We start from the raw sequence: 27,960 nt of genomic DNA, 5'->3' as shown, positions 1-27,960 counted from the left end.
ACTCTGGATGCAGAATTTTAATTTGTCCAAACATTTTTCATTCTTTTAAAACAAGATTTGCAGTAAAATTCACAGCTGACAATCCTGGGACAGTAGAAAATTTTTCATTTCTCATGTGCATAAGATTTATGGGCCAACAATGTCACTAAAGCTTTTGTTACAGTGTTGCTTTATCTGAAAACAGTCTTTGTGATTGACATCTGTTAAGACGTTACTAGATCTGAACAAAATTGGGAAAACATTATGAAACAATGTAAGCTCTGTTTTTCTTCTTCATTTGTGGGTGAGAAGAAACAGAAGAGACTAGAATGATAAGGATTGCCTTCAAAATGTGATTCTATGATAGAAAAATGAAACTGGCTAGATGGCAATAGAGGAGATTGGGGGCAGAGAGGGCCTATCTTGGATGCAAAACTGGCTGAAAAGATGGAAACTAAGAAAAAATCTTACAGAAAGATGAAGACATTACATGGAGTGAAGTCTGAGTATGTGAAGAAAACTAGTACTAAAGAAATTTCTTGTGAGTATCACAAGAAGATAAGACACAACTAGGAATGTAGATAGATAGGAAGAACAACAAAGAACATGAGCAAATGGAAAATGGAGAAGAGGAGCAATAGAGATGGACTGTGTAGGGCACCAGCAGGGGAGGAACTGAGGTTTGTTGAAACAGGAGGTTCAGACAGAATTGGCTTGGCTGAATGATTGATTTGTTCATGGGATTGGGACTTAGGTGGAAAGAGAGGGAACACAGGGTGATGAGAATGCCAGTTGAGAAAAGGGAAAAGTGATAGCATTATGGACAGGACAGTAGCTGTCCCTAAGAAACATAGGTTTGGAGAGAACAGGCAGGAGCACATGCACACAAGGGAGCAGGCTTCCCCTCAAAGAGCTGTAAGTTTGGTTTTGTTTGTCAGGAAATATCTGTGAAGCCTTTTGTCACAGTGCCCTATATTCCTCTGCTTTGGGCACAACTTGTAATGAAACTAGATTGCTATTTGCTGTTCATAGTTTTAATTAAGCATCAGATCTATATACCAAAGCTAACAGTTGCATATCTGTTAATCATTAATAAATACAATTAGGATGTCATATACTGAATTTTTTTCTGGTTTCAGACAGTTAAAATGTTACTGTGTTTACAAAGTCAAAAGTACCAAAGTCAAGGCTGTCTGTAAACCATAATTCAAATTTCTTATGACTGCATTATAAAACAATTATTATCATGTCCTGTTTTGTATATTTTCTGTCCATGCCTCATTTACCCTGAAGCTGAGGGGAGAGTGCTTCTGACTTCTCTAAGCAATGAGTAGAACACACATACTCAATGAAAACAAAAATCCTGTATTTACTTAAAATTTAATTGTGTCTCTCCTTCATATCTTAAATTTTTCATGTTACAGTTGTGAAATCATTAAAAGTATCTTCTACTGATACTTAGTTCCAGGGTTCCTAGTTAGATGTGCTGGGAACAAACAGAACAGAACACTGTTGAAGCACAGTATCAAAAAAAAAGAAGTATGATACAAAAGGAAATTTTAAGCTCTCTCAGAAAATGTCTCATATGCAGCATTTGTATTTCATAGATACCTTTGTTCTTAATCCTGTCAATCTCCAAATAGGAAATGAGATTTATATAAATGTCTCACTTTACAGGTATTCCAAAAATTGTTATTTGCGATACATCTGAAGTCAATGTTGGGTCATAGAATAATCCACCGGGATGCTGTGTTTTTTTAAAATTTGTATTGGACATTTTTCAGTGAAGGCCTGAGGTCATGCAGTAAAAAATGAGGCAGCTACAAAACACTGAATAGTTTTGCATTTTGCTCACTGTCTGTAAGACAAGAAAGGAGGAGAAGAGGAATGATTCAGAAAAGGAAACTTAGTCTGGCATTTCATAACTTTTGAGCTCCTAACTTGACAATTTTAGTTATGTTTACTTCTCTGCAGTTTGACTGCAAAGCTGTATTTTAAGTAACAAGACTGACTCTGAGGAGAGAATTTCCAGCCTGCCATGGCAGTGCTAGCCTAGTTGAAGCAGATTTTTTAAATCATCATATGAAAGCCTACCCAGGAATGTGACCACAGCTTCTTTTTCTGAATATCTAGACTAGTGTGCATCTAGTCTAATGAGTTAATCTATCAGTAGCTCTGCCTTTTTAGAGGATTAGTGTGTCTGTAGTCAGAATCTTTACAATTCAGTTTCATGCACTCTGATTTTCTCAGACCCAGCTTTAAAAAGTTGTCACATAGCAGTCAGCTGCTATAATACTCTAAATCTCAAACATCACTTCACATGTGCTATTCCTTTAGTAGCAAATAAAAGCCATGAAAAAAAGGCAAATGGGACAAGTCACATGAAAGGGGCTTACGCAGGAGGGGTTCTGTATTGCTAATAGAGATGCTCGCTAATTATCTTTAGTGAGTGTGAATCAGCAAATGTAAAAAACCTTAAATATATAAAGCTCTTATTAATTTGGTGAAATGAAAGCAGAGTGATCACTGGTTTTAAATTACTATCAGACAGGCAGATTCGTGACTGCTGTGAGCTCTCATACAAGCTTCCTGTGGTTTTGCTGACCCTGGGACAAGGTTATATCCAGCTGAGGGGAGCTCCAGCACTGTTGCCCACCTCTTTCTTCTATCCCAGCTCAGTATAAATTATCTTCCCCAAACCATGTGTTTCCAGTTACAAGTGACAGACAAAGTCAGGAAACTTCCAGAATTTTGCAAGAAGCAGCATCTGACTTAGGACATGAACCTACATCTCAGTGGTCCAGTTACCCATACTGCAGTGATTTCTCTTTATGTATCTCTAGATCTGTCAAGATTGTGTCACTCCAGTTTACATCAAACATGACATAGTTTTTGTGGCATCACAGGGGAGTTCAGCCTGTCCTAAGTGTTTGCAGGGATGTCTTCAGCAGAACGACAGTGGTCCACACATACCCTCAGCCCCCAGGGGTGGGCATGTATAGGCTGCTGCTAGTGTCAGTAGCCATTAGCTACAGTGTATGCTAGGGACCAGCCTGGTTCCTCAGTGCCACTGTGAGGCCACTCGATCTGTTCTGCTCCCTGCTCTTCACTGCTGTAACACCCAGCACGTCTGGCTGTTCCTCTCTGAAAATATTTCTTTCTTCCACCATTATCTCTCTGTAATGGGAACTCAAAAATATTGCTTTTGCACAAATGAAGATAAGTAGCTGTCACCTTAAATAGGATCAGGGAAAGACCAGGGACATCGAGAGCCGAGGTAATAACATATAAGACCCTGGAGATGAGTCAGGGAAGAGGGATGGGAATGCACAGCAAGTGTAGGACCTGAAATCATTGGGCAAGGAAACATGCAGGGGAACAAACTTTAGTTCAGGACAGAGATAACACCCAGGATGTTTCAGACTTAAGACACAATAGTACTGAACAGTGGCTGTAGCTCAGGAAAGGTATTTTCATGGCAGAATTGTTTAATTTAGTAGGGAAAGACATGTGAAAATAAGACTGTGCAAGGGCTGAGTATGCGTTGTAGAGACCAAAAATTAATATTTCAGATTAGAAATCTTGGAAAGATGTGGGATAAAGGAATGTCATGGGTTTGCTCTGGGCCAATTTTATCTTACCCCCCACACAGTTGCTATAAGTTGAGAGAAGGTTTATGCAGACAAAAGAGATCTGATGTGGGGAGAATAATACTAGGATTTATTACTAGCAAGATAAAAACTAAAGAACTATATATACAACAATTCTAACTAGGCAAAAGTATTATGTATTTACAGAAGTACTTCTTCCCCCTTGTATCAGTTCAGGAGGAGAAGCAGTCTCTTTTCCATTTCCAGAGTTACAGGTCTTCTAAATAATTTTGCAGCACTTGAAAGTTCCTCTTCTATTATCTCTAGGATGACAGCTCTGATTTGTCGTAGCTGGAACTGTCTTTCTCTCTCTCTCTCTTCTATGTTGACCTCAGGGCTGGGCCTATCCCCTCCTGGGCTAAGACCGGAGGCTGGGGGGTTACCCAGGCCCTGTGGGGTCCTCCATGGAGTGCAAGGGGACACTTGCCTTACCGTGGTCTTCCCACAGTTACAGGGGATAATGGCTTTTGAGTCCATCCCTGTTTCTTGTGGGGTCCCTCCTCACGAGATACAGTCCTTGATGGACCTCTCTAGTGTGAGTCCACCCTCAGGCAACAGTTCTTCCATTCTCTGCTGTCCCTCAGGGTCACAAATTCATCTGCACCAGCATGGATCCTTCACTGGGATCACAAGATCCTACTCGAGCCAACTTGCTCCAGCGTAGGTCTCTCTCTCCATGGGCCACAGGTCTCCAGCAGGACTCTGCTTCATCTTAGACCTCCCACGGAGTCACATCTTCTTCATGCACTCCTCTGCTTTGGCGTGGGCTTCTTCATGAGCTGCAGAGGGGGCTCTCTGCTCCCCAGTAGTCTTCCACAGGTGGCAGGGCTTTTAGTTTTCAGTCTTTTCCCTGCTGAAGGGAGAAAAGGAGGAGAGAAGGAGCCCCCATTTTGGGCTTCTCTTGTCTCTCCTGCAGCTGCCAGCTTTGACCTTGGAGGCTGTGCTATCTCTGCCTGGAACTCATTCTGCAGTATCTCTCATCCAGGCAATCTTCCTTTAGAGTTTGTCTTCCTCTCTGTTACATGTCTCTGCCAGGGGGGCTTCAGTGCCACACCTGCCCCCTGGCCCAGTGCCGGGGGAGGAGGGAGGCCTGGCCCACACTTGAGCTTGCTGCCTCCCCCTACATGGCTCCTAATTTTTTTTCTGTGCAACACAGCTTCTCTTCCGTTTTCTTAAATATGTAGTTGGCAGAGGCATTACTAAAGCTTTTGATTGGCTTTGCTCTGGAAATCCACCTGGAAAAACTATTTTCAGCCCCAGGGGGTTGGTCGGCAAACCCACGACAAGGAAGGAAGACATTTTTTTCCTCCCCTTCCCATCACTGCACCACTGTCTCAAATCACACAAGTACTTCAGATCCATTCCTTTTATGACCTAGTTAATGCATCTCCTTTTCTTTTTTCTTTTTCTTTCTCACCCACCATTATATGTAAGAACAATTGAAAAAGTGTAAAGCTGCATGGAAGGAAGGAGAGTAAACACAGATATACAACTGTCTGAGTGAAGAAGGTTGCTGAGAATATTTGTCATTAAGGTTTGATAAGGTTCAGTCTGGCCTGCAGATAAGTGGGAAAGGTCCTGATGAACTTCCTGAGGCCCCCAGATGCCCATCCTGTATAACACAGAGAAACTGCAGTCCTCTAAGGAAGCTTTAAGACCAAATTACCTCTTCCTGCCAATGTTTGTAAATTTGCATTTTAGAGATGGGTAGTGTAAGATAAATGTGAAATGAAAGGAAAATAGTAGTCCTATATTCCTTTCTCTTCCACTAGTTCCTCTCTCTGTATCCCTATCCCTGTAGGTCATTAGCATGTCTCATTAGAGGACCGTCACAATAATGAAAACAATTTTTGAGATGATAATTAGCTGAAGCTCACTGAATCTTTACAGAATATGCTGAGTCCTTACAGTCTCTGCTGAATCCTTACAGGCCACAGTGATGGGGATAGGCAGTGGTTTTTCCCTCTGTCATGGAATTAGCAAAAGGAGGGTTGGATGGACTGCTGAGATTATTGAGTAAATCCACTGGCACTTTTTTTCATAACTTAAACCACAAGCTCAAATGTCTGCTAATCCAGAAGTCTCTAATTTTAATTTAAGATATCTCCACTTAAATCTTTCATGCTTTTTCCTTTGCTTCAGCCTCCACAAAGTGAGCATAAGACCAGTCTTACAAGGATTATGGAGCAGATTTATAGAGCTTTTGTTGTTTATGTTTCTAAATGAAACAGAATCATTTCACTATTTTTCACTTACTTAATCACTTCATGCGACAACCTTTCTTTTTTGCTCTTTGAATCAATACCACAGACTGCAGCAACATAATTCTCATTGACATGTATCAAAAAACCTCTTGGATTATTCTCCCAAATATCTTGATATTTTTTAAATGCTACATGTTAAATTTCAATTTAAAAACAAGTGCATTTATATTAGAATTGCAATTTTCCCTGTCCAACATTGCCAGTACTCCAGACAAACTTTTTTCCCCACATTTTCTGGATATATTTTTATTAATAGCTGTGACCCTGTTGTCCTGGTGCTCAGGATTAATTGCAGAATCCAGCACAATGATAAGGGTATAAATACAGTGTAGATTCAATATTACTGTCTTCTTGGCTAAGGACATTTCATAGTGCACTACACTGAGGCTACATATTGACAGAATTGCAGGCAGCTAAGGATGTCTAAATCCTTCTGGGTAAGAAAAAGCATGGGCTCAATCCCACAATATACTTAGTCTTTTACTCATTTGAAACTATTTGCCCCAAATGCAGCACAAATAGGTAGCAGTACTATTTATTTAGATGTTGATTTTTTTTTTCTCTGAAGAGTGATTTATGTTGCAAGAACTGATTATTTTTATCACATGCACTTATATGTGGATGTTGCATTAGACAGATACAGTTTTCACATAAATAACCTGTTTAATTCTGAGGTTAAAAAGATGGGCTAAACTCTTATTTAATTCTCTTAATTAATTTTTGTTTCAGCATTTTTTTTGTAATAAGAGAGATCCTCCTTACTCAGCATGAAAGCAGATGTCCTAGTTTGAAAGAGCACTCCTTGTTCAACCTTAATGATTTTCAGCCTTTATCAGCTGCTTTATTCATAGATACTGAAAATGGATTGAAACAAAAAGGCATTATTTACACAATAAATGTTTAAAATTATGTGTGTTTATGTGTTTTCCGTCCTATAGCTCTTGTTTCATGAAATTGCCACCTGTCAGATGGCTGACACGCTCAATGAGATGAAATTTGGCATCAGTGGACCTCACAATTTTTTGTTAGATGAAGTTATTTCCATTTGATTATCTGCTCTGAGAGCCAGGGCGATCCAGCTGAGTCACTCTTTGTGCACACAAAGGAGGTGTTCTCGTGGGATCTCTTGGTAAACATACACACTAATAAAATTATGTGGTCTTTGAAAAACACCAAGGAAGTGTGCATGCCCCTCTTTTATTTCAGGATTGGAGTCTTTGGAGCAGGAGTGGCAGAAATGCATAACATGGGTTAGACTATCTTTCTGTCTGCTGCATTAGTGCAAGCCTAGAAGTTGTTTGACTCAACAGTTCATAGCTCCAGATAATCCTCTCAGAGTATGAAGACTGAGGAAATTTTGATTTATTGTGGAAAACTCTGTTAGTATTGCAATATATTTAGGGTAAATATTTATGGTTGGACATTTTGGATGCCTCTCCTTATTCCACTCATCTCTTCTAATCCAAGTTTTTTTGCCAATCCTGGCTTCAAAATGTTGGGGGTTCAAAATCATCTTTGCACAATTTGTAATTGGGCAAATCTTTTTAAAGGGTGGTCTCACAGTTATTCATTGTATGTTCTCACAGATAAAGTTGTACAAAAATTCTCAACTGCGAGTCAAGTTCAGTCTTATGAAGTAGTTGTTAAACATGTAGATTCCTGAGAAATGGAGATAAAATGTTATTTCCTTTACCCACTCCCCCATTCTGTCCCTAGTCACCTCAAGTGTGAGCATGAAACAATTATTAAGTCATTTAACACTGTAACAGCCACTGGTTGATTGCAAACACCAAGACCTGCTTCCAAGGGCATTCCTCAGCAGGAGGTGAATGTCTTCACAAAACACCTGGCCATGAGAAATTTCTGTAGATTCATTGCTAAACCCCGCAAAAATATTAAGAGTTGATAAAATGAAGCAGGCTCTAGTGATGCTGAGAGCAACCTCTTACATCTCAGCATCAGTGTTTACAGCCAGCGATGCCTCAGGAAATGCTCCATCAGCACTAAGCATCCTAAGCTTGGATTTTATTGTTTTCATCTTCTGTCAGAGGCAGAGTTCAAAGACATTGAGAATAGCACCAGATGAAAAGATATAGCTCAAACACTGTCATTCAGTACTCCATCACTTCTGCTCTTACAGGTATAAGGATGGTAAGGGCCAGATAAAACAGGCACATTTTTGTTGCTGACATATCACATCCTAGTAAATTCATGTCCATGTTCTCACTTTAAGAACATAAGTGAAGTTTTCCTTTATGGTCTCTTCACTTATGCAGGCAGGAGGAGACCACTGCAGAGAGTTAAACTTAGGAGCAGAGTCACAGTATGGGCTTTCACCACCAGGATTCCTGACAGAATTTGTTATTTATTTTATCAGACCCACTGTGAATTTCTGACAGTGGAGTCTTGGGACTGTGACTCAGGTCCAGCCGATCTTGTTACTCTTTTGTTCACTGCCTGTCTTCAAGTTCATATGTGGTTGCTGCAAAAAAGAAGCCTAGTGATAGCTGAAGGAATCATCAGTGTTCAGAGAAGAAGTTTATGCTTCTCCTGGTTCCTTAGGGGTGGCACAGAAGTTGCTGTGGGCACTCACCTGTGCAGGGCTTCAATCATCTCATTTCTTCTGTAGCCATTCTGTAGATTGGTAAGGTGTCTGGGCAGGTTTATACAATTCTTAGGGAGAAAGCACTAGAAGTCATTGGCAGAACTGCTGTTCAAAAAGTGATGGCCCAGTACATGCCCTTACTGTTGGACCTAAACTTCTGCAGGCTCCCTCTTGCAATTTCGTGTCCTCAAGAAGGAATCCCCAGCTGGAGACAGTCACACCATGTTAGTATCTATTCTTCTCCCTTACTGTGCTCTCTTGCCTTGTCTTACTGCTATATCTTTCCCTAAGCCATCCATTTCTGTCTTATCACATCCTTGTCTTTTACTTCCTTTCTTGTTTCAATTTCCATTTTTTCTTTTATATTTTTCCTTTGTCTTTTATGTTTTCACACAGCATGAAATAAAGCCTCAGTGTCTTGCCCCCAGAAGAGATGATCATTCATTCTCAGAGGCAAAAAAAACCCAAACCAAAACCACCCATTTTCTGTGTATAAGGGGCCTTGCTGTCCTGACTTTTCGCATGCTTTCACATGAACTTGAAGCAAATCCAGATTAGGCATTGGTGTGTCATATTGGAAGTCCAGGGGTAACACTATGAGAACATTGCAACTGATTAATTTCTAATTTAGCTCCATTTCTGCACAGCAGCCTACAAGCTGAATTTTTGGTTCAATGTGATGCAACATGGAGTTTCTTAGAGTTTCCTTATATCTGCTTTTGTCTGCAAGATGAAGCACAGTTTTCCATATTGATACCACAATATTACTTCATATCTCTGATCTTACTTGTCCTGAGGTGAATCTGATTTTGGTATCTGGTGTCATTTAATGCTGTGCAAATGACTTAAAACCCTTGCTTAAGGAAAACAACCCCTCAAAATCTAGCTTTAGTACTGTAGTACAAAATGTGAATGTCAAATTGACAGGAGCAGTAACAGCAGATAAAACTTATATGGAGAGGGGAAATGGAAAGATGAGAGTCAAGACCAGGAAAGCAGGAACAATTAGTAGCAACATCAAGGACAGATAGGAGGTAGTGATCAGCTTGTAATGCTTAGTCTATGTCAAACACAAATTCTGCACAGGCAACCAGGTGTTCCCTCATCCACTGCAGGAACAAGTTACTGAAACTCGTTAGAAAATGACAGTGACTTATAGCAGTATCTGTAGGAGCAGAACAAAGAAATGATTTTGGCATCTGAACATACAGCTCAAAAGAACATCAGTAAATATTGTGCCTGTAGTACAGGCCAGGAAACAAATGCACCCACATCCTTACAACAGACCGATAAACCACTCACCCTACTCATGCCTTAGTGGCATGCCAGTGCCTGCACACTTGGCATAGTCAGAAGTGCCAAGAGCTGCATCATTCTGGGGTCTGGTGATGCCAGCTCGTGAGCATAAGCAATGTGTAGATGCAGCCTTGAAATAGAGGTAGTTGGCTTGTTAGTCTGTATAAAGTGTGTGTACATGGAACAGAAAATTTTGGCAGGTATGGATTTGGATTTTTTTTTTTTTTTTTTTTTTGTGCTACGCTATTGCTATGCAGTTTACATGGCTTTCAATCAGGTAGGATTTTTGTGACTTCTGTGGTAATGCAGAGATGGGAGTTGCATTTTTTTCCACTCTGGCCTTGTAATGGAGAAATTGAGAAATGGAGAAATTGAGAAATTGAGGACAATGCGAGAGCAGAGAGTGTGGCACTCTCTGCAAGAGAAGGCAGAAGCAGAAAGGTGCACTTTCTGGTTTATAGCAGAGGAGATTTAGGCAGATGAAAAAGATTGTAATAAAATTTTGACCTTTTTGACTTACTTTTTAATTGACTTCTGAGGTAGTACTAAGCACATTCTGAACTGGCTCGCCTCAGAGACCAAATAGTAATTTTCTTTTGTGGACAGAAAAGATTTGGGACTTAAACCTGTCAAAGGTCAAGAAAAAATGGACTTCTACCTCATACAAGAAGATGAAACCTGTTTTGTGCTAGTAGTTAAGTTTATAGAACAACATAATAGCATAATAGATCTACTGATGTCTTTTGTATTAGATCCATATATCTCTGAGTAGTTTTATGGGCTTTTATAATCAGAAGCTGTTGAGAACTTTTTTTTTCAAGTCTAATTTAGGTCTATCAGATGAGATTCATCTGATTTTTTTTACTTCTGATAATGCATTCAGCTTCTATGTGCATCATGTTTGTGTGATGTCTATAACCATTTGATTTTATTTCCTAGTGATAAAAAGGGAACACGTTAATTTAATGCTATTGATAGCAATTTTAGGCTGCAGTAGGCACAGAGGGTGACTAGAAACACCTGACATTAACAGTTGGTCTTCAGAGGTATAAAATACTTCAAAAAAATAGGATTCAGTAATGGAAAATATGTTCTTAATTTACATGTTTGGGGTTTTTTTTGTGTGTGTGTAAACAAAACCCACATGCCATTTTAAGTGTAGTTATTCTTTAAAAATGGTAGACTGACAATGAAAACACAAATTAAAAAATAACAATTTTTAGTGCCAAAACCCAGTGTTTTCCAGATAGAAACATGGCAGTTCCTTCTGAGCTGGATCTTCCTGTCTATGTTGCTGCATGCAATACCTCCTCCTACATGCAAATTTCTTATTGTGGTCACATTCAGAAACATATCTAATGCCATCTGGGAGCTTAAATACTGTTGTCCTGTGGTTCCACACTCTGATCTTTTAATAGAGAGCAAACTTCTGTTAGTGAAGTGTTCTGCTACTCCTAGAGTTGCAGAGTTTCTCAAAAGTAGCAAGGTCACCATCAGAAAGACTAGAGGATACTGTTTTTCCTCTTTGTGTCCTCTGTAATGCAGAAATGTAATTTAGTTGTTATCCTTGCTGCCCATCTTGTTCTTGTGTCTATCTGTTGCTCCTGTGAAGCACATTATCCTAATGGCCAGTGATAAATTATCTCTTTCAGAGACTATCTGATTTTGCTATCTGAAGGGTTTAGCAAGTGATTTAATAAAATATGATTAATCTTCTACAAAAGAAGTTGTTTAATCTTGGGGTCAATTACAAAATCATAGTAGTAGGTTATCCTTGGTTTTAATCAAAATTTGAGATAGCTTATCTATAAAAAAAACCAAACCACAAAATCATCAAAACAACACAATTAAACAAAAAATAAAAAACAAATCCCAAAGACCAGGGCAACTTCTGCATTTCGATTTTGAATCTATTCTTGCTCAGTGCATGTATTTTGGTCCATTTTTCTCTAGCATGTTCAGTAATTTCTCTCATTAGTAATGGAACTTGAGATCTTTTCCTACTGTCAAACATTGCCAAGTATTGCTTATGAAAGGAGGTCTGGCTGGTTTCACATTTCATACAAATATCTGGAGTAATGCTATGGGTGATATGATATAGAAAGCAAACACACACTGTCTTGAGTAGTTAACACTGAAGTTACCATATTATTTCAGGATTGCTTAGGCTTTGCTATGTTACCTTATTCCATGAGGTTAAAAAAAAAATAAAATCTTTCAGTAATGAAAAAAGAACTATTTACTGTTGGGGTTGAGTGCAGCCTTTTTTTTGTTCTATGCCATTCAGGTCTGAAGTTTTTCTACTACTTCTTGTGGACATTTATGTTGCTTTGCTATCACTTGGAGTAGAGATTTAGTATTTTGAATCCTAGAAAACATCTCTGTTTTCTTCTTATAAAAATGGCACAAGTTGTATCTTGTGTAAAAAAGGCATAAGATAATCAGAATCTAATGAAACTAATTTCTATTCCCAGTTCACTTACTTTTGAAATAAAGTGTTCTTCGTCTTTCTTTCCAATAGTAATTAGGTCAGAAGGAGAGTTAGAAGGGATATCCTTGTATTGTTCACTTACATAATGGTATCAACCTAGTTTTTGCATCATTTCTCCAGATATATATCATTTATAGAATTCTTGGATGAGAATGAATTTATTCCACACTTGCAAATGCATTCCACCAAATCCTATTTTCCAGTACCTAAGAATAGGTTCTATAGCAGTACTAAAGCTCTTTTCTGTATTTGTAGGTAGAACATAGCCCTCTTAATGTGGGTAGAGCATGGCATTGCATGTAAAGTACTTTCCTTTTTTGTAAAACAAGTTTGTTTTCAGTGTGCTCATTTAGGAATTGCTGCTTCTCATCTAAGGAGATGTATTTTGTTCATAACAAGGGAGCTGTTTGTGATTTAGCATTTAAAGTATTTATTTCTTCATTTTAAGTATTCATCTGGTCCCCAATCCCCTGCCTTTTTTTCTGCCTGAACTTTCTTCATTATTAGGTATAGAATTCCTTTGCTGTATTGCAGCCTTGGCATTTTTTTCTTGTAATATAAAGCTACTGATATTTTTAATATTTAATATCTCCTAGAAGATAGATGTTGAAATATTTTCTTAGTACTATCCTAGTACTATCCTGGATTTGGAAGGAGAATGGAGGCAATGCTTCTGACTGTTGTTATAGTATAACTACTTGTTATCTTCTGTTTGAGCTCTGGCTAACAGTTGGCTCAAAAGCCTTTCTTTTCCTACAGAATCTGTATGACCAGTTGTAGCTGGCAAAATTTGTTTTCAACTGCAGATCTTAAGTTTTGCCGTGGTTTAATCTCTCCTTTTTTTGTTGGTAATTAAGAAAATATCTTCTTTTTATGATAATCACAAAGCTCTCTCAACTAGTTCACTGGGATTTTCTTCATTGCCTCCTGCCTACACTACTTCTGCCTTTCTGCCTTGCATTTTTCACAACTTCCCCAGCAACTAGAAAATGGGGAAGGTCTGTACCTATGTGGCAGTGTGGCTGCTTCTTCACATCCCCTGTGGTACTTGCAGGGCTTCCCTTCTGCTCCTTCAATTTCTCTGTTTTCTACAACCATCCTAAATCGTCTTATCAAGAGAGAGTTTCTTCAAAGAATGTTTCAGATTACCTCAAAAGTAGGCCATAGTGTAACAGAAGCATTTAAAACAGACAAACAAATGCTCTTTACCCTTCCAATTTGGAGAGAAAGTTTACTCCTGGTCCCAGATGGAACAACTTAATTCTGGGAGCAGGGATTAGAAAACAGGCTGTACCAGTGAGATGCCAAAGAATTTAGTACTATTAGGAATAGGTCCATCCACCTTGTCATTAACTATCATCACATCTTCTTCAATGTCAAACACTGTGGAAGGACACTGGCAGGTTACCATCAAAAGTATCTCTAGTTTTGTTGTTCTTTCAGTCTTGTTCCTGGATTCTCCCAGCATCCCAAATACAGTTAAACACTCAGAAACTGACTGACCACTTTACAGATACCTACTGTGACTTTTTATTTTATTACATCTTTTTTTAATCATCCATTCCTTTGCAAAACTGGTCAACAAATAGAACCCAGCTTTAGGAGGGGCTAGTGACTGCTTACTGGCAGTACAGACACTTTAATGAACTAACAAAAAAAGTAGGTTGTAGGGTAGGAATCAATATTTTGCACTCAAACTAAATGACCTGAGAGGCAGAAGGAACAATAAGTGATGACTTTTTGGTATTTGAAATCCTTAATTAGGATATACTAACAGGAGGTGGTTCTTCTCACTGGGATGCGAGGCACCCCATCCTATTAACTCTATAAATGAATGTTTAAAGGACATTAAAGGAGATTTGCTAGTGCTTTCTTTCAACTGTTACCCAAATGAGCAAAGCAGGTTGAAGAATGTGTGAAGTGATTAATTACACTAATTAAAAACACTTTATTTACACTTACTCTATAATTTATCATTACTACTTCTGTCAGTTGATCGAAGGTGGGTGAAGTTTTGTTTATAATTGGTACGGGAGCTAATTAAATGGTCGTTCGAGCACGTTTTGGTCTATTTCCTTTGTCAATTAGAACTGGCATTGTAATGGATGATTGACCAAATGGAAATGTATAACACAATAGTAGAGCTCCACTTTACTACTTACTTGGAAAAGCAAATTTGACCTGGGAAGCCAAGTGACTTTATATCTTAAGGGGAAGAAAAAGCCCTTTTCCCTTCACTTGCCTGATATTTTTGTTGGTAACTTCACCCGAAAAACTCAAGTAAGAAGCATGCAATTATCTCATGGGGGCTTACTGGGTAAATGTTTCTGTTGTTTGTAGTGTAATTAGTTTAGCCATTTCAGAGGTAATTATTACATAGATTCAGAATACTGAATTAATCATACCCTTATCTTGCAATAATATAATGTATTTAACTTGTCAGTATATGGTATTTATTTTATAACTGGACAACTAATAGATAATGTATTATTGAATACTTGTTCCATGATAAATTCTTCCCTATGGTGTAATACATTAGTCCTGTTTTGTAATTCAGGCTTTTTGTTTGTCTGTTTGTTTTGAAGATCGACCATACAACTGCTATAGTATCACACAGAATTGTTACATACTGTTGAAGCCAAAATTTTTGAAGTAATGCATGAGATGCTGCAGTCTAAGGATTAGGAAACAGGAGGAACTTTTTATAGAATCATAGACTTAAAATATGCTGAATTGGAAGGGACCCACAGGGATCACTGGCTCCAGCTCCTGGCCCACATGTTTGACAGATGGACCCTAGTGATAATTTGTCACTGATCTCCCCAGGGAAGCAAATTCTGTTGTTTCTTTTGTGAGTTCCTCCTTTAGAAGTATCTCAGATTCATTTGGCTATTTAGCTTTGTGACACAGCAATGGCACTACAATATGATATAGAAAAAGTGTAATGTTCTCTGAGTTTGTAATGGAGGTAATCTACATTCCTACTGCCTTAACTTGCTGTCCTGTAGGTAAAAATACATATCACAAATGCTGACTTTACTTAAACCTTATCAGACTTTCCCTTAGGAAACTGTCCCTAATAACAAAGGGTCCAAGAAGGCTAGACATACTTTAAGGAAGAAATTTTAATGGTTTAGGATCAGGTCATTTCTATATGCCAAAAGATGAGCTGATGGGAAAGAAGACCAGCCTGGCTACACAGGGAGCTTTTGCTGGAACTCAGGGGAATAAGAAGAATTTATGACCTTTGGAAGAAGGGGCAGACAACTCACGAATAGTACAAGGATGTCATTTGGTCATGTAGAGAAAAATTAGAAAGGCAAAAGCTCAGCTTAGAACTCAGTCTGGCCACTGCTGTAAAAGATAATAAAAAATGTTTTTATAAATACATTAATAACAAAAGGAGTGCCAAGGAAAATCTCCATCCATTATTGTATGTGGGGGGGAGGGGAACATCGTCACCAATAATGAGGAAAAGGCTGAGGTATTTAACGTCTTCTTCGCCATAGTCATTATCAGAAAGACCAGTTATCCTCAGGGCAACCACCGTCCTGAGCTGACAGACAGGGATGGGGAGCAGAACTGATCCCCTGTAATGCAGGAAGAAGTTGTTAGTGACTTGTAGTGATCTGTTGTACCACTTAGACACTCAAAAGACTATGGCATGGGATGGTCTGAGGGTACTGAGGAAGATGACGGAAGAGCTCACCAAGATATTCTCCATCATTTATCGTCAGTTATCATGATGGTTAACTGGGAAGGTCCCAGATGACTGGAGATTGGCCAGTGTGATGCTTATCTACGAGAAGGGTCGGAAGGAGGATCTAGTGAACTACAGGCCTGTCAGCCCGACCTCAGTGCTGGGAAAATTATGGAACTGCTTATCCTAAGTGTGATCACATGGCTTGTACAAGCACATGTTTAGAAAAAGCAAGTTCTGTCTGACCAACCTGATTGCCTTTTATGACGAGGTGATCTGCCTAGTGAATGAGGGAAAGTCTGTGAATGTTGTTTACCTGAACTTCAGTAAATCCTTTGATGCAGTCTCCCAGAGTATTCTCCTGGAGAAACTAGCAGCCCATGTCTTGGACAGGTGCACTTTTCCTTGGGTTAAAAACTCAATGGATGGTCACACCCAGAGAATGGTGATGAATGGTGCTGCATCCACTTGGTGGCCTGTCACTAGTGGGGTTCCCCAAGGCTCAGTGTTGGAGGCAGTTCTGTTTAATAACTTTATCAATGATCTGAACGAGGGAAAAGTGGACCCTCGGTATGTTCAGAGATGACATTAAGTTAGGCAGGAGTGTTGATCTGCTGGAGAGTAGGAAGGCTCTGCAGAGGGATCTCAACAGGCTGAATCAGTGAGGTTCAATAAGTTGATGTTCTGAGTACTGCACTTGGATCACAACAATGCCATGCAACACTAAAGGCTGGGATAAGAGGGGATGGAAAGCTGCCCATTGGACCTGGGGGTGATGGTCAACAGCCGGCTGAGCATGAGCCAGCAGTGTGCCCAGGTGGCCAAGAAGGCAAATGGCATCCTGGCCTGTATCAGGAATAGTGTGGCCAAGAGGACCAGGGCAGTGATTGTCCCCTCATGTTCAGCACTGGTGAGGCTGCACCTTGAGTCCTGTTTTCAGTTCTGGACCCCTCACTACAAGACACTGAGGTTTTGGAGTGAGTCTAGAGAAGGGCAACAGAGCTGGTGAAGGGTCTAGAGAACAAACCCTATGAGGAGCAGCTGAGGAAGTTGGAGTTGTTTAGTTTGAAGAAAAGGAGGCTCAGGGAAGACCTTATTGCGCTCTACAACTACCTGAAAAGGAGGCTGTAGCCAGGTGGGGGTCATGATGTCTTCTCCCAGGCAACAAGCAATACAACAAGAGGAAATGGCCTCAAGCTGCACGAGCTGAGGTTCAGGTTGGACATCAGGAAGAATTTTTTCTTTGAAAAGGTGGTTAGGCATTGTTACAGGCTGCCCAGGGAGGTGGTGGAGTCATCTTGCCCGGAAGTGTTCAAGAAATGACTGGAAGTGGCACTTGGTGCCAGGTTTTAGTTGAAAAGGTGGTGTTTGGTCAAATGCTGGACTCAATGATCTTGGAGGTCTTTTTCAACATTAATGACTCTATTATTCTATCAGGTGTTTTTAAAACCTCGCTCATGGTCTAGTAATATTACAAACAGCAGAACTTAATAGGATGTGTTTCTTTTCCCCCCATCTCTAATCAGTGTAGTGGACCAGTCTCTCAGCACTTAGAAACCTGCTTACACTGGTAAGCTCCTTAGAGCCTAAGTTCCTACTGCGTTTCTAACATGAGGTAATCTTCTGCTTATGACCACTATGGGCAACAATTCAGGTGAGCTCTGCTACTTGCATGGCCACTAGACAAGTCCCTACCCTCAGAAGAAGAAAGGGAAGAAAACACGATGACTCACCAGCTCTGATTCCCAGTCTTTTCAACTACTGTTGGTGCTGATGCCTATTTTTTGTAATCTCTCAATGAAGCTCCAATGGGCATTAATGACTGTTAATTGAATCAAAATTCAATACCATGCTGATGCAGTCTGGTCTTTGATGGTTTTGGTTTTGTTTGGTTTTTCTTTTTTTTCAATGTAATCCTTTCTTTGCTTAATTTGGGCATCACAGTGCCTGGGGCGTGGATCATGGTGGACAGCTGAGCACCCAGTTTCTCCTAGCGCTTGCTTCCAGGAGAGTGCGGAAAGGAAAGCTACGTGCTGTACTCTTCAAGGTTGGCAATGCCATGGAGCATTGAATCCCCCATTGTTGTAGGAGGAGTAGCAGAAAGAAACATGCTTTTAAAATTTGTAGCAGTGATGCTGATGTAGTTGGTTTCTGCTAAACATTTCTAATAATATAGCTACTCTTTCAGCATCGTGTTTGTTAAAAACTGGTTTTATACTCTGCTTTCAATTGGTACATTTTCTCTGTTAGCATGTACCACTTCAGTGCACTTAGTATACCTTAAAAACTGATTTGACTTCTCTGAAGACAAGCATATTCCAATGGATTTGAATATAGTAGCCTTAGCCCTTGGCATTTTCTGAGCATGCAAAAATGGAAATTTTAGACCTTTCTTCAGTATACAAGTTGGATTGTTCTGGTGAAATATAGGTGTAAAGGTGTTGCACAAGTGAATATAAATTTTTATGCAGAGGAATAGGATATTATTGAAAACCAAATTACGCATTTTTCATACAATGGAAAGCTTCTTTTATCTTAAGTATGCTACAGAGTGTGGTTTGGAAAATAAAATAAAAATCTAAGGGATGACCTAAATAGAAAAATATATAAAGAAAATAATCACAGTGGTGGAATTTTATTGTTATATTACCTTTTTTTTTTTTTAATTACTTGTCTTGTAATAGCTTGTCACTTCTTCTATACAACATAGAATAAATAGAAATTTTATGCTTTCTGTATTTGTAACTAGCAATTTTTGGTTACCTAATCAAGAATTGGTAGAGCTAGAACATGTACTGAGAAGTATCCTAGTATTCTGCTGTACTGAAACAGCCATATGAAGTATTTTATCTTGCAAACACTTGCTATTCAAGAATAATTTATTTTAAAAATGAAAGTTTTAGTTTGTGATTTTTTGTCTTGGTTGGTTTGGTGGTTGTTTTTTTTCTCTGAATGATATAAGAATGATATAAGAAGCAACTGAAGAGTGCAGAAATGATGGGTAAAATACTTTAGTTCCAAAGAAAATACTGCTGTTGAAAATAAAAAGGACAAATGCTTTCACAATTTCAGTTTTTGCCCCATTTTTGAGTCCGCCATGCATCATAATAGTAGCCTGGATTCTTTGTGTTACTTTGGTTTCCCGTAATCATCTGTTACTGTGATGTCCTTGAATTAATAATAGTCTCACCATTTAAGAGCACTCACTTCCTTGGTTTGTTTTTTAAATAGCTATACTGCACCTTATTGCAGCATTGCACATTGTATTTCCAGAAAGAAAAGCAGTGGCTCATGGATGGATACTGCCAGCACAGTACCCTGTCCCTCACAGGGTGAGTTGGGCACAACTGCCCACAGAGAACTGCCCACAGAGCTGCATGTGGTGGGGCTCACCCTGGAACCTTCAGCTCCTGATTCCCCCTGTTCCCCCTATTGTTTGTAATGGAGCCTGTAGCTCACCAGTTTACATTTATGGCCACATGCAGGGTACTAAATGCCACAAATCAGCCTGTTCAGTGCAATGCCAGGCTATGCTTAGTTTGTCAAATGCAGTATGGCAGGAAGACAGCAAGCCTGGGCTTCAGTGCTGCTTTTTTTAGCAATAGAAGTCAGGGTAGGGCTGAGTCTTGGGCTGCCTCTGCTGCTCTTCCCTGTTTGGCTTAAAGTAAGTGTGCAAGGCACTCTCAGGTCCTCCAGATCTCTGAAGATAATAAATTTTGAAATAGAAAAATAATAGCCATATAATAGCCAACATAACTGATAGTAAGAGTGGTGGGTAATATAGACTAAAGAAAAGGGCTTCTCAAAGAGTCTGCACTTCCCCTCTCTGCCTGAATGGGAGATTCATTTTCCTCTAACCCTGCCACGCCTGTCACCTGAGTCTCCAAACCACTAAAGAAATTCCTATTTCCCTTCTCTAAAAAGTGCTCTCCATTACCTCTGAAATTTCATTCTAGGGTGGCTCCTGATGCAGGCATATCCTCCATCTTCATCTCTTTGTTTTCTTCTTGCCTGTTCTCTGTGCTCCAGCAGCTTTCCACAGCTCAAGTGCACTTTGTGTCACAAGCTAGACACATAGCCTCTCCCTCTCTCTCAAGCTCCTTACTGAGCTGGGTTATAGAGGCCAAGGTGAACAGCTTGGGGAGGCTTGCACACTGCTCTGCTCAAGGTTAAGAGAAAGAGAAAGGTACTGTCTGCAGAACCTCTCCACCGAAATGGAAATAAAGTAAGGAGTTAATTACTATATCCTGCACCATCATTTGAAGTCAGTCTACAGCAATGTCTCTTGTAGTATGATGGCTCTGACTTTATTTCCTGAATTTTTACTCTGATCTGTATGTACTATTTGAATGCAGGAGGGAAATGGCACTAACTGAATCAGTGAAAAAAAAAATTATTCATTATCAACTATGAATAATCCAACACTAATACTCGTTTTCATAAGGAAAAAGATTTTTTATGTGGTGGTGAAAAACATAAAGGAAAACATGTAATTATATCTTTGTCATACTCTCAAATAGATACAAAACATAGTGCAAATTTTTAAAGCAATACTGCAAATCATCGATATCTGCTATACTAAACCCTATGAAGCCAAAAGGGCTTGGTTTAAATTAAATATTTGTATTTAGTTATGGCTCATCAAGGTAACAACTAAGACTGAATTGTGCTAGCAGTTAACTAGTGATATCAAGTGCCTAGCTGAAAATAGAGAATTTCCATCTGCCTTAACTATTCTGAAAACAAATGAAAAATAGTTGGATGAACACTTTCTTATACCAACACAACAGTGTTTAAATTTTAGCCAGAGTTGAAATTTTAGTTGTTGTCAAGAGCCATCAGCATATAGAAACTTCTCCTCTAGATGAGCTGCAGGCTCTTCAGAAGGCTTGGTTTTACCTTCAGATTGAAATCTCAAGAATGTTAATGAGAAAAGCAATCAATTTTTTTCCTATCAGACAAGGCAGGACTGCTTGTAGTCCCTAAATCCTGAAAAAGGAACTTGTGTTTTTTTCAAGATCATGTTTATTGATCGCAAATGTATCTTATAGTTTGTATGCTGAGTTTAGACTTGGATACCCACAGGTGTGCAGCTACTACTCTATTCTGTGTTTGCTTGGGCTTATTTAAAACCCTAGGTTTATTTAAAATATCTGGATGTGTCTCTCAAATTAGTTTGTTTATAATAATAATGGCCAGTCTTCGCGAGCGAAGATCCGAGGAAGGTTTTTCCACCTTCCAGCCTGCGCATTGGATTTTTTAGGTGAGACACAGTGTGCGCGGAACTGAGCCCACCCTTTAATCCTAAGGTTCATCTGCCGGGGCCAAGCGAGCTTGGACGGTGGCAGCGAGGTCCTCAGGACGTAGGTGGGTTGCCTTTAAGGGCTAACGAGCCCCACCTGCCCGGGAGTGGCCCTGACCGGGAATCGAACCCGGGTCTCTGCGGTGATAGCGCCGCGCCTTTACCACTAGACCACCAGGGGCTCCAATTAGTTTGTAATTATTGAAATATATATATGATCTAATTGTTCATTACTGCTTGTTAAGATACAAAATAAAAACTGCTATAGAGTATTTTAGTGAAATTAAAACCATACGCTCCAAACTTTTTACATTCTTTTTTTTTTCAATGGATTGGATAAGTTTCTTTAAGTGCGTGGAAGTGTTTAAACTAAATGGAGCAAGGAACCCATGTATGTGTTTCTAGATGGTGATGTAAATCCCCTAGTGAGCCACAGTAATAGGAAAGCAGCACTTGAAAGCCAGATGCAATGAAAATTTAAACATATTGCGTTCATAGCATGTGATAGTTTAATCATTATTTAAGCTTTAGAAATGTCACAGCATAATTACTTTCAGAATGAGTACAAACACTTTCACGCACAAAAATTGCTTTCTTGCTGCAACTTTTGCTTCTCATGGGAAAGTTATGCTTTTGTGAATTTTCTGAACTTGATCTTGTTCATCACTTGATCACAGACAAATTCTCAGTGAAAACTCAAAATCCAAAAGATTAAAATAAAGCCTAGAGATATATTTTAAAACTAAACATGTATTTTCTTTATGCTCTTTAAAAAAAAAAAAAAACAAACCTGTGAAACTACTTCTCTCATTAAGGAAGAAAAATTGCAACAAAATCAGTTAAATGGAAAATGCTTTGTAAACCCTATTTGCACTGTCAAGGAATGGAAAGTTACCAAATGCTGGATTTATAAGCACCCATTCAGGATTAAATTCAGCTCTTCTGTGGAAGTGATACATTTTTACAAACCTCACAAGCATACATGGAGCCCTGCCTCCTTCTGTACTGCTGAAATACAGGGACCAGTACTTATGTTCTAAATTTGTCCTGTATCTGGAATGTTCTGATGAATGCAGTTGACTTTGCAGTATAAATTCTGTTGATATGTAAAATAGTATCATAATCCCAGACTAAATTTAGATGCAAACACTTCCACTTTACATAGCCTACTACGATTTGTTTATAATATGAGCAGTTTGGGTTGAATTTTTGAAAATAGCAGTTATAATGGTTCTGCCATATCTGAGAAACAGGCTAGAGAAAAAAATACTCTCCATGTATTTTGGGGGTGGGGTTGTTTGCACATTTTCTAAGCAGAAATCTTTTTGGAGCAGCTGTATGTCCTCATAGCAAAGATTTAAAGGTCATAAAATTACCTTTGTATCAGGAATGTACTGGAAGTTACTTCTGGTAGATTCATTGGAATTTTTCAATCATGAGTCTTTGTAAACCTGAACTTTTCACATGTTCTGTAGGAGCAAAATCATAGTAATCATTTCACATCCCTTAAGGTTTGTGTCACTTTCTGTGCTCTCATGAGCTTGTCAGTGCTAACCAGAAGATAAATCTGTCATTCCTGTGGAGCCACTGAGTGTGCTGTAGATTGTACCTGTGGGGTTGAAGGTAGACTTCTCTGTAACCCATGCAATGGCCACAGTATAACCCTTTTCTCTCCTGTTGTATTTCACCTACTGGGCCCTGACAGTAGAGACCAAAATCACTGGAGATATAGAAAGGGATTAAGCAGGTATTCTTTAATTTAGCTCTTCATGTATCATAGAATCATAGAATCGCAGAATGGTTAGGGTTGGAAGGAACCCTAAAGTTCATGTACTTCTAACCCTCCTGCCATGGACAGGGACACCTTCTACTAGACCAGTTTGCTCAAAGCCCCACCCAACCTAGCCTTGAACACTTTCCATGGATGGGGCATCCACAGCTTCTCTGGGCAACCTGTGCCCAAGTTTCACCACCCTCACAGGGACAAATTTCTTACTACTGTCTAATCTGAACCTACTCTGTCAGTGTGAAGCAATTCCCTCTTGTCCTATTACTACATGCCCTTGTAAAAAGTCTCTCTCAATCTTTCCTGTAGACCCCCTTCAGGCACTGCAATGCCACAGTTAGGTCACCCTGAAGCCCTCACTTTTCCAGACTGAACAATCCCAGTTCTCTCAGCCTTTCCTCAGAGGAGAGGTGCTCAAGCCCTCCGATAATCTTTGTGGCCCTTCTCTGGACTTGCTCCAACAGAAATTCCTCCTGTGCTGAGAACCGCAGAGATGGATGCAGTACTCCAGATGCGGTATCACCAGAGCAGAGTAGAGGGGCGGAATCCCCTTCCTCAGCTTGCTGGCCACACTGCTTTAGATGCAGCCCAGGACACAGCTGGCTTTCCGGGCTGCAAACACACATTGCTGTGTCATGTCCAGCATCTCAGCCATCAGCACCCCATCAACACCTGCCCTTCTTGGCAGGGCTGCTGTTCAGCCTTTATTGATACTAGGAGTTGCCCTGACCTGGATGCAGCACCTTGCATCGGTCTTCTTAAACTGCATGAAATTCTCATGGGCCCACTCCTTGAACTTGGCCAGGTCCCCCTGGGTGGCATCCCATCCTTCAGGTATGTCAACTGCACCACTCAGCTTGGGGTCATCTGCAAATTTGCTGAGGGTGCACTCAATCTCTTCATGAAAATAAGACTGTTCCCTGTCTGATACATGGTCTAAGGGCAAAAATTGGGAAATTTGCTATGAGCATGCAGTAAGCTAAATCACTTGTTCATGAACTTAATGAATATTAGAACATGTTTTAGTTTCACAGAACTACCAAATAACTGTGGAAAGTGTTGGTGTTCATGGTCCTGACATGCCCTTTAGTCTGGCAGTCCCAGTTTAAGCTCCCTGCCTATACATGCAGTGCTGTGATGGAGAAGGTAAGATAGGCTGACAAAACAGTCCTCAAAGATTCACTGAGATCAGGGTGTGTCCTGCATGATGAGAGAGCAATTATTATTTTAAAGGCTGCCATCCTTCCCTACAGGCACCAAAGCATTACGTCACTATGTGCATAGGACAGAGTGGCAGTAATCAATAGATGTAATGTGCTGGGGGCCTGTGGAGGGACAAGTTAGCATTTCCCAGGCAGAACGACTGGATATAATTAAGTGAAATAAACGAGGCTTATCCTTAGGGGGGAAACAGCCATCATCAACTGTTGTGAGTTGAAAATCAAGATTTCTTTATCAAATAGTACAGTTGGGTTTGTTTAAGCATAGAATTTCTTCATCGGTCGAAACCACACATTTCTGGCAAAGAAGGCAATATGGTCTGTTGCTTGAACACAATAATGATGATGACTGAGTGGTAAAGAAACAAAGTAAGGTATGTGATTTTTATTACTGACAAGCAAAATTGAAAATCTGAAGCCAGATACATCTGATAATTTCAAGGTTCACTTGACATAATATAGGTATGCTCTTTCACTGAGACTTTCTGACTGCTCTCAAATCCTGTCCTCACAGGGCCCGGCCTCCTCTCCCAGAGCGCACTCCAACTCAATTCCAAACCTGAAGGGTCTTTCCAGTACTCAGCCAGCTACCACAGCAACCAGACCCTCGCCCTGGGCGAAACAGCAGCTGCCCAGCTCCCGTCCCGCAGCAGTCAGGCCAGAGGTGCCATCCAGAGCTACAGCCAGGTACGTGTCCTAAGCAATTGGTATCTCTCACATCTGAATTTCTGTTGAGTACAGGAAACAGAACTGTTCAGTGCTTGCCTGCACCTAAATTTCTGCCTTTGCTTTTTGTCTTGTTCAACACACCTGCAGCAGGGTGGAGTTACCATCTTGATGTCTGTAAATCTAGAGTGGGTTGACTTGCATAGTAATTAAGTAATCCTGATTAAAAAGGGGATTTACATGCCAGTTTTACTTACTCACTTGCATATATTTTCTGGTAATAGCATGTTTAAGCATTTAATTTTGAAAGCAAATTTCTGTGACTGTGCTGATTAGGAGCCCATACTAAGGTTTAGGACCTGCCAGCTTTGGTATGAGCGTATTACTGAAAGCAGTAAGTGCCAGGAAACAAAAACAAAACCACACTGACACCAGATGCGAAACCTGCTTGGGATATCATGCATCACCTGATGCTGTGTCCTAATCCCAAGTGTAAGAATAACTTTATTGCAAAACAAGCAGCTTATCAGACAGTCACCTGTACATTTGAAACATTTTAAAAGATTGTTTCAGATACTCATGAAAATTTTGTAAATATCTCTGTCTACACGACCCTTCCTGGCTCTTACATGTAACCCTTTCATCTTCTGTGCTTTTTACTGTGACATCAAAGCCTCTCACTAGGAAGTTAAGCTTCAATTAGACAAAAATTTCTGGAAGTGTTTATGCTTCTGTTCCTAAACAAAGTCTAACTGGGTTGCGTTGGTCAGCACAGGTTATTTTCTCTGTTTAGATTTTAACCATCCCAGCAAAGCAGATCATCTCAGTGTGACACTGAGACATTTCATAATTCAGGATTCTGTAGAGGAGAGTAGTATTTGAATTTCAAAGCCTTAAATTGCTAAGAGATTTCAAGTATTATAGTCATTGTGCAGTTTGTGGGACTCTGAGAGACTTACAATATTCTATTCTCTCAATTTGCTGAGAAAAGCTCCCTATCCTCTAAGACTGAAAAATGACATAAAGCACAGTTACATTTAATTTCAAATTGGGTAGGTACATCTTTTTCATAGAATCTTCTAGGTCAGAAAAGACCTCTAAAAACATGGAGTCCAACGGCTAACCCAGCACTCCAAAGGTCATCAATAAAATATGTCCCCAAGTGCCACATCTGCATGTCTTCTAGATACCCTTAGGGATCATGACTCAACCACCCTTTCAGTGAAAAAATTCTTCCAGATGTCCAACCTGAGCCTCAGCTGGTACAGCTTGGGGCTATTTCCTCCTGTCCTATCACTCATTACCTGGCAGAAGAGACAGCCTGGCTACAACCTCCTTTCAGGTAGTTGTAGAGAGTGATGAGGTCTCCACTGAGCCTCCTCTTCTCCAGGCTAAACAACCCCAGCTCCCATAGCTGCTCCTCTTAAGACTTCTGCTCCAGACCCTTCTCCAGCTCTGCTGCCCTTCTCCAGACCCACTCCAGCACATCAATGTCTTTCTTGTAGTGAGGGGTCCAGAACTGAACACTGGATTCAAGGTGTGGCTTCACCAGTGCTGAACACCCGGGGATGATCACTGCCCTGATCTGGCTGGCCACACTATTCCTGAAACAGAGCTCTCCCCAGTACTGAGCCTTGGGGAGCCCCAATAGAGGCAGGCCACCAACTCGATGTAGCATCATTCATCACCACTCTGTGGGCCCAGCTATCCAGACAGCTTTTCAACATAGCAAAGAGTGCACCCAGCCATGCCATGGGAAGGCAATTTCTCCAGGTGAATGTTGTTAAAAACAGTGTCATCTGGAGCTGTGCTTTTTGAAAAGCATTGTACCCTGGAGGTTCACCTGAAAGACTGTGGTGAAGTCCTTGAGGAGACTGGAAAAAGTAAGACCACGAAAAGGGAGCAGGTTATGAGAGCAACAGAAGCAAAAACAAAGAAGAAATTAGAGGGGAAGGCAAAAGAATCTATTTTTAAAAAAGGCAAGAAGGAAAATTATGCAGTTATGTAGAGGTTAGAAATAGTTATAGTCTTCATATAAAATTTGTTATTCTCATTGATAGAAAAGGATGAATTTACAGAGGAGGAAAAATAATTATCTAGATTTCCTTCTTTGAAATTACACCGAAAACCACAGCTTAGATCTGAGAAGCTCTCATGAACCATCCACTTCACAGAGAACTGGTTTCCTTCAGAAAGGTAACTAGTAAGTTAGTAAGGCAACCTTTCCTATCCTTTGTTTTCTTGGTATAGAGGGCAGAAAATAAGTTTTCTTCTCGTTTCCCTCCACACTGTGTGGTAGATTTCCTATAGAAAAATAACTCAGAGAACTTAATAATTTTTCACACCACGATCCTGCAATCTGACAACTTCAGATCAACTAAAATATATTTTGAAATTACTAACAGACTGTCATATAAACTATGAATTAACGCCATAAAAAGCAGATAAAGGAGGCTTAAAAGAGGTAACCAAGAAAAGGAAGATTCAAAAGTCAAAATTATAAAGTTCTCAATATGACCGTTGCTGATCCGACAATTAAGGAGGAAAAAAATGTCAATTCTTGGAATTGGTTTGCTATCTCTATTATAATTAAAATAAGCCTCAGGAGTTGAAACTGCTCAGTTTGTGATAATTTCCTTTGGTATTTCTGTGCAAGGAATATAGCTATCTCTCAACATACGTGATAGCCCAAATGCATGCAAAGAAAATGTAAATAGTCCCAAGGCCAGCTGTGACAGCAAGAACAATTTGTGAAAATGCAATTGTATAAAAAAGAGAAACTAATTAGTCTTGGGACTTCCTGTATAGTGCTACAAAGTGCAATCTAACATTTTTGTCAATTTGGTGGAGTTCATTATAGATCATAGAGTTTTTCCTGTGCTTTGAGTGCTTTAGAACACAAAACTTTTATCTTCTAAATGATACTGGAATAGGATTTCATAGCAAAAACTGCTCCTCTGGCAGGGAATTACTCTGCTTCCCCACTGAAAACAGCTTTTCA

The 27,960-nt window shown here is 39.8% G+C and overlaps 1 protein-coding gene across 10 annotated transcripts in view; it reads left to right on the top strand.

Moving 5' to 3' along the window:
• CTNND2 (catenin delta 2) overlaps positions 1-27,960 on the top strand; it is a 629,651-nt gene that overhangs the window by 326,175 nt on the left and 275,516 nt on the right. For all 10 annotated transcript variants that reach the window (XM_050328005.1, XM_050328001.1, XM_050328022.1 and 7 more), the window contains one exon: positions 24,808-24,980. In XM_050328005.1, the coding sequence (XP_050183962.1) occupies positions 24,808-24,980 (173 nt within the window). The remainder of the gene's footprint in view (positions 1-24,807; positions 24,981-27,960) is intronic.

This window comes from Myiozetetes cayanensis, unplaced genomic scaffold (assembly GCF_022539395.1).
Source record: "Myiozetetes cayanensis isolate MyiCay16 unplaced genomic scaffold, myiCay2020 scf1, whole genome shotgun sequence".
In the NCBI taxonomy this organism is placed as follows: Eukaryota; Metazoa; Chordata; class Aves; order Passeriformes; family Tyrannidae; genus Myiozetetes; species Myiozetetes cayanensis.
Note: the sequence above shows the minus strand (reverse complement) of the source record. Positions and strands in the feature narration are given on the sequence as shown.